This window comes from Gossypium hirsutum, chromosome D01 (genome assembly GCF_007990345.1).
Source record: "Gossypium hirsutum isolate 1008001.06 chromosome D01, Gossypium_hirsutum_v2.1, whole genome shotgun sequence".
NCBI classification, from domain to species: Eukaryota; Viridiplantae; Streptophyta; class Magnoliopsida; order Malvales; family Malvaceae; genus Gossypium; species Gossypium hirsutum.
Genome location: NC_053437.1, coordinates 39,042,079 through 39,048,165, shown reverse-complemented (window position 1 = coordinate 39,048,165; position 6,087 = coordinate 39,042,079). Strand labels below are relative to the sequence as shown.

At 34.3% G+C, this 6,087-nt stretch overlaps 1 protein-coding gene across 1 annotated transcript; it reads left to right on the top strand.

The window, feature by feature from the left end:
- Window positions 1–667: 667 nt before the first annotated feature.
- Window positions 668–4,174, top strand: LOC107922357 (uncharacterized). Its single transcript, XM_016852354.2, has 2 exons — window positions 668–1,003; window positions 2,588–4,174. The coding sequence occupies exon 2, from the start codon at window positions 2,902–2,904 to the stop codon at window positions 4,024–4,026; it is 1,125 nt and encodes a 374-aa protein (XP_016707843.1). The 5' UTR covers window positions 668–1,003; window positions 2,588–2,901; the 3' UTR covers window positions 4,027–4,174.
- The last annotated feature ends 1,913 nt before the right edge of the window (window positions 4,175–6,087 follow it).

Here is a 6,087-nt window from a genome sequence, read left to right as displayed (position 1 = left end):
ATTGTGTCACATCATCACTCGAAAATTAAAAAAATTATATAAATTTTTAGGTGATGGTACAATTTTAGAGTATTACATACAATGTTCTAAGAATCAGACCAATCATTGAATTGGCCAAACCATTGGTTCCCAATTCAATTGGTTTGATTGATTCAACTGCTAGACCAACAATAATTAAATAAGCATTTAAAAATTCATAATTTAAAAAAAAATTAAATGGGTTCAACTACTAGTTTTTGTGTCAGATCTCGATTTTTACTGGTTAGAACAATTTTCTATTCAATCGACTCAATCCTTTTGTTTAGACCAGTATACTAGTTGGTTCTCGATCTAATTGGTTGATTGGCCAATCCAATTATATTCCAAGAACACTAACCACATTATCAAATCGTGATGAAGTTCAAGTTCAGGGACCAAAATGTACTTAGTTACCAAATTCATGTGCTAAAGTGAACTTAGTTATCAAGTTCAAGGGTAAAAAATTATATCATCCCTTATATAATTGATGAATTTTTAAATTTAAAATTTATATAATCTAATTCTATGATATTTGTAAAAATTTCTTATATACATATAAATTACTTTTTAAAATAGCAATACCTATAAAACAATATATCAAAAAGATGAATATCAATATGTATCGATACCACCGATAGAGGTTTAGGAAAAGGTAAGGGGCCGATTAAAAGAAGGGGAGGCAAAAGCCACGTAGGTCCGAGAAACGCACGAGGCTAACGCTTTGAGGAACTCCGAAGCAAGAGGTCCGGAGGATACAGCTGGAGACAGGCTGTCACCAACAAAGTCCCACTCGCCTATTGGCTATTCCCCTTAACTGCGTTAACTTTTTTCTCTCTTTTTTCCTCCTCTTCCTTTCTTTCTTTCTCTCTCTCCCTACATCTTCGTTTCTACTCTGCAATCAGTTTTAAGGTTTCTTCTTCTTCTTCTTGTTCTTTCGGTTCTCCGTTTCGTCTCTTACTCTCGCCGGATCAAGATTCTCCCCTTGGTAGGTTCTTCTTTGATCTGTATTTTATTCATTTCGGTTTGCTTTTTTGGATTCTTTTTATTTTGTAGTATTATTGAAATTGTTTGTTTTTGTACTTTTTCGAGAAAATTTAGCGGCAATTTTGTGCTGTATGCACTGGTGTTGACAATTAACGTTAGGAATTTGAGATTAAATCGTTTATTTTTTCATTATTTTTGCAAACTTCTCAGATTTGAAGTATTGGTTAGCGGAAGCTATAATTGTTTTTTCTTTCGAAGGAAATATAAACGAAAATAATTTTATAGATTTTGCAATTTATCGCTTGTCAATGCTATCAAAATTTAGGGGAAACCATACTTGTATGATTGACTGCTAATTTGAAGAAACTGGGTAAGTTGTTTGGATTGGTGAGGTTTTATGCAATTTATGTTACGTCTTTCTTTGTGACTATAAGAAACAAAGTTACAGGTCTCATTATGGTTTTATATTCGAAGGGACTTTGATATAAGTTTAAGGTAAGGTGTTAGTGTTGAAATCATTCATTAGACAGTCTGACTATAATGTCCTTAGTAAGTTAGTGATATATGGTAAGGGCATATGCAAGCATATTGCGGGCATTGTGTTAAATAGGGTTATTGCTTGATATTATGGAGCTATTTTAGGTATTATTAGTTAATCATGCTTATGGAGTTGTTTGTCACCTTTTTTGCTTACGACCAATTTGGATTTTTAATTGAATATATGCTTCTTAAGTTATCTATTATAGTATTTTCTGGTCAGTTGCCAATTATCAGAAAGTGATTTTTATATCATTCTCTAAATGGACTAAAGTGCTGATTTTGATTTATTAATCTTTTATGAACTTAAAGTTATTTTATTTGCACAGAAACTATTTACTTAAATGTGTATGATCTTACCCAATATTTGCATACTCCTCTGGTAAACATGCACTGTTACCAAAGGATTCCTTTTGTTGTTGAAACTTAAGGCATTTCTTGTGTCTCTTGTTGTTGTCTCAAATGTTTAATTAAGATGACATGTAAATATTTTCCTAGTGAACTAAGACATTACTAGTGAGGTGCATGGGGTGAATGCTTGTTTTTCCTCACTAACTTTAAATGATGATATTTCCTGAATGCTTATATATGCGTGTGTGTGTGTGTATGCATGAGTGTCATAGATTTTGATCTATGTGGTACTAGCTTGGGTGAGTTTGAACCAGACTAGGCAACTTGACATGTGTGCTGCTTGTGCTGGGTAATGAATTTTAATATTCTGTTCACATATATACTACTATACGATTGACTATGTTAAGGTTTACATCCAGCACATGTGAAGTCCCTTTTGAGAATGTTGTGTATTATATAGGTGATTGTGCATATTTCTCTCACCGATTTGCTCTGTGGTCATGAATCTAAATGTTCCTTATTTTGTTTTTATGATAAGTATCTAGAACCTGAAATTCTAGAACATTTTCTCTTTTTCTTTGAGGAAAATATGTGCTGAAAGTGGTGGATTTTGTCATACCTTATGCACATGCTATGGTTTTTTTTTCTTCGTCCTTTAGTTTTTGGCAATTAATTGGTTTCTCCCCTTGTTCCACAGGTTGTTGTACCAAATAATTAAAGTTGAGCTAAAGCTTAAAGGTTAGTGGCTGAAACAATAGTATAAATGTGAATTTTGCAAGTCTTGGATCAGTTAATGCTAGACATACATGGATCCGGTGGACTGGAAAGAAATAAGGAAGTTCTATTGACAATGCCTGCTTGGTCATCTTCTCATATTTAATCTTAGTATCATCCAGTGTTAATTCAGTAATAGATTCCGAAAATAATTCTCTGAAGGTAGCTTGTACACTATCAGAGGATCCTTTGTATCCATGCTGGCAGAGAGCATGCGTGGAATCTGTGTTTCGGGTAATGCCCCTAACGAGATATTCTGCCGAAACATTCGGTGTGTTGACGATTTGTCTTGTTGCTCTGTTGATTCTTCTTGGTTTAGTGTGCATCGGATACTCATTTTACTTACATTCACGTGTTCTTAGACAAGGATTTATTCAGCTCAGTTATTTCACTGGTCCTTGGATCATCCGAATAACATTCATTTTGTTCGCTATCTGGTGGGGTTTTGGTGAAATTACAAGGCTAAATTTTCTAAGACGACAAGGAAGAGTGTTGAATGCACTCAACTTGAAATGGCAAGAAAACATCTGCAAATGTTACATTGTCTCAAATTTAGGTTTTGCAGAACCTTGTCTTTTCCTCACTCTTGTGTTTCTTCTTCGTGCTCCTTTACAAAATATAGACACTGGAATTCTAAGCAGAAAATGGAACGGAAAAACTGCAGGCTATGTTCTTCTCTACTGCTTCCCGTTGTCTGTTCTTCAGCTCATTCTTATTTTGATTGGACCAGAGTTACACAAGGAAAGGAGGGAATTGCCACCGTATTTCACTAGAACAGCCACTCGAGTGATGGAAAATTCTGATAGCATTGCTCTTTGCACTTACCCTTTACTGAATACTATTCTTCTTGGGGTTTTTGCCACCGTGATGAGTGTCTATTTGTTTTGGCTTGGAAGGCGGATTTTGAATTTAGTTATCAACAAGGGTTTGCAGAAGAGAGTTTACACATTAATTTTGTCGGTTTCAAGTTTCCTTCCATTAAGGGTTCTTTTACTTGGTTTGTCTGTATTATCTAAACCAGAGCAATTTGTTTTTGAAGTTCTTGCTTTCTCAGCTTTTGTTGTCCTTCTATGTTGTGTTGGGGTCTGTATCTGCATGCTTATATGCTGTCCAGTTGTGGATTGTATAGCCCTGGGGAATCTTCTTGATGTGGAAGGTAGAAGTGATGATCAGAATGATGCTGCTGTTTCTCTTATCGGTAATCAGAACCATCTTGTAAGTAGCCCTGAGAGGAATTCCAGGAATGGATCAATTTCTTTCCGGACTTTTGAAAAAGATGGTACGGCGGCAACTGGGGCCTTGGTAGAACTGAGCCTCACCTCCTCTTTCATGGACTCCAAAAGTAAGCAGGAAACTGAGTAGTTGTGGTGAATATCAATTTTTGTGGTAAAGAAAACTGATTTGTAAAGGGGTTAGCTTCGATAAAGATTTTCATTCATAGTTTGTTTTTCAAATTTTAGATGGGATGATGGTTTCGCTTGCTGGAATTTATAATCCGAATCCCCCCGCATCCCCCCGCATCCATACTTCTAATTTGTTCTTTAGTATGGTTGGTTTATATCTACTAGATATAAAAAATTGGAGGGAAAGGACTTAGGTCTCTAATATGAAATTTGGCAAATTAGTCTTTAAAAACTGAAATTAGTCTTTACGTTGTTAATAATTTTCGTCCAATTTATCCAATGTAGTAATAAGAAAAGGTAAATCAATTTAAAATAACAAATTCGCATGCCAAATTACTGTTACATGTAAAATACTCTTCCACTTGAGAAAAAAAATATAATGATTGAATGGTATCAGTTAAATTTTGTTATTGCGTTTTTTAAATTTTAAAATTTCAATTTTAATACAATTCACTGTCATTAAATTTATTATTGGACTTTTTGTATTACTTTTATGAAAATTGTATTGCTTGTATGGAAATAGCATTGCTTATGTATCAAAATTTGAATAATATAACTTAGTGGCATTACTTGATGTATCAAAATTTGAAAATAATATAACTTAATGAATTTAAAAGTTATTATTTGGTGAGGATTAAAATTTTAAATTTTAAAAAATATAAAGATAAAAAATATCAAATTAACATATAAGAATTAAATTTACAAATGATGCATAGTGCATAATTAATAACCGAATTTAACTAAAGAATTAACTCATAACCCACCTGATCGTGAAACCTAAAATTGGGAAATAAAAGCAAAATAGACAACAAATTTAGAATCGAAAAAACATTTTATGTAGAAAGTTGGCATTACGGGCAAGAACTTATATGATTCTTATATGAAAAAACATTTCATGGTTCCATTTAAACCTGAGAAAGCTTATCTCCCTTAACAGAATACTAACAACCAAAGATTTTCCGATGTCACTAACACACTACATGGTGGGAAATTACAATCAATATATAACACCGTTTTGAAAGAATCAAAGCAAAACACAAGCTTGAAAATAGCCAAAGGACTCGGGAGTCGTAAAGCCATAATGATTTTCATCCTTGCTTTCCTCCGACTCATCATCTTCATCTCCATATGGATTATTTGAAACATTAATCAAATTGGGGAAAAAATTATTCATAATGGCAGTGTATTAGAAAGAACAAAAGAAAAAGAAAAATTTCCAGCTTTTATTGAGGAAACCTACTCATTGCATGGCATAGCTTGGAGTGTAGCTCTAAACTCCATTGTCGGCTGCTTTTCCTACGATTAGTTCTACTCAAACCCTGACACTTGAATGTACTCACATGTGTTTGAAGGGATAACACCGTATCTTCTGCAGAAAGACACTGATTTCTTGGCAATTCCAACCAGTCATGTTGGTTATCTCTAAGTTGATACAAGGCATTGTTATACAATTTTAGAAGTTGCTCCATCCACTGATAGGGCAAGTAAACAACATGACTAGAGTCTCCACATCTTTTTAAAATAAGTTGTATTTCACGTTGGTTTTGCTATGATATATATAAATTTTAACTCTAAGAGCTCTACCAACATCGAAATAGTGAGGTGTGCCTCGTATTTATCGGACACATTGCAGGTACCTTAGATGATAATCGACGAGCAACCAAAGAAGGGCCAAAACATGCCCGACGTTGGGACGAGGAGCGTCGGCTCGTTGGGACAAGCGATGGACGACGTCATGATGAGGCGAATGGGACATTGCGACATCACGACGTGTTCTCTTATTTAACAGTCGCATTTTAGACTTTAAGCAGGACTTCTTCTCCCAATTAGATTCTAATTGTTCCAGAGATATTTTAGTGTGCTTAGATTTCTAATCTTAGCCTATTTAAAGGGGTCATTGTCACACCTTGAAATTGGGGTTAGAAGGATTAAGGTTTGCAAGTTTAGTCAGAGGTCACCGTTAGATGTTTAGGTTTAATCTTGTGTTCTAAAGATAAAATGAGCTTATTGGTTCAGTGGT

What these genes read in the sequence shown, in the direction of transcription:
- LOC107922357 (XM_016852354.2), top strand. Translation starts at nt 2,902, where the DNA reads ATGCCCCTAACGAGATATTCTGCCGAAACATTCGGTGTGTTGACGATT.